At 43.1% G+C, this 255-nt stretch overlaps 1 protein-coding gene across 1 annotated transcript in view; it reads left to right on the forward strand.

The window, feature by feature from the left end:
• The window catches only part of LOC118342664 (regulating synaptic membrane exocytosis protein 2-like), a gene marked incomplete in the record, with an annotated part of 17295 nt that overhangs the window by 16068 nt on the left and 972 nt on the right, over positions 1-255 (forward strand). Inside the window, 1 exon segment of the mRNA XM_035681276.1 lies at positions 88-227. Within this exon segment, the coding sequence (XP_035537169.1) occupies positions 88-227 (140 nt within the window).

The raw sequence follows: 255 nt of genomic DNA on the forward strand, positions 1-255 counted from the left end.
TGCAGTATTGATACAGCAGTATTGGTGCAGTAAGTATTGGTGCAGTAAGTATTGATGAAGCAGTATTGATAATGTGTGTGTCTGTAGCTCCCTATGTAAAGGTGTATCTGATGGATAACGGGAAGTGTGTGTTGAAGAGAAGAACTCGTCTGGCCAGAAAAACCCTGGATCCTCTTTATCAACAACAGCTGCAGTTCGAGGAAAACCCGGAAGGAAAAGTACTGCAGGTAATACACTGTCTGTCTGTCTGTCTGT

This window comes from Morone saxatilis, unplaced genomic scaffold, assembly GCF_004916995.1.
Source record: "Morone saxatilis isolate NCDOM2014 unplaced genomic scaffold, NCSU_SB_2.0 Contig9, whole genome shotgun sequence".
NCBI classification, from domain to species: domain Eukaryota; kingdom Metazoa; phylum Chordata; class Actinopteri; family Moronidae; genus Morone; species Morone saxatilis.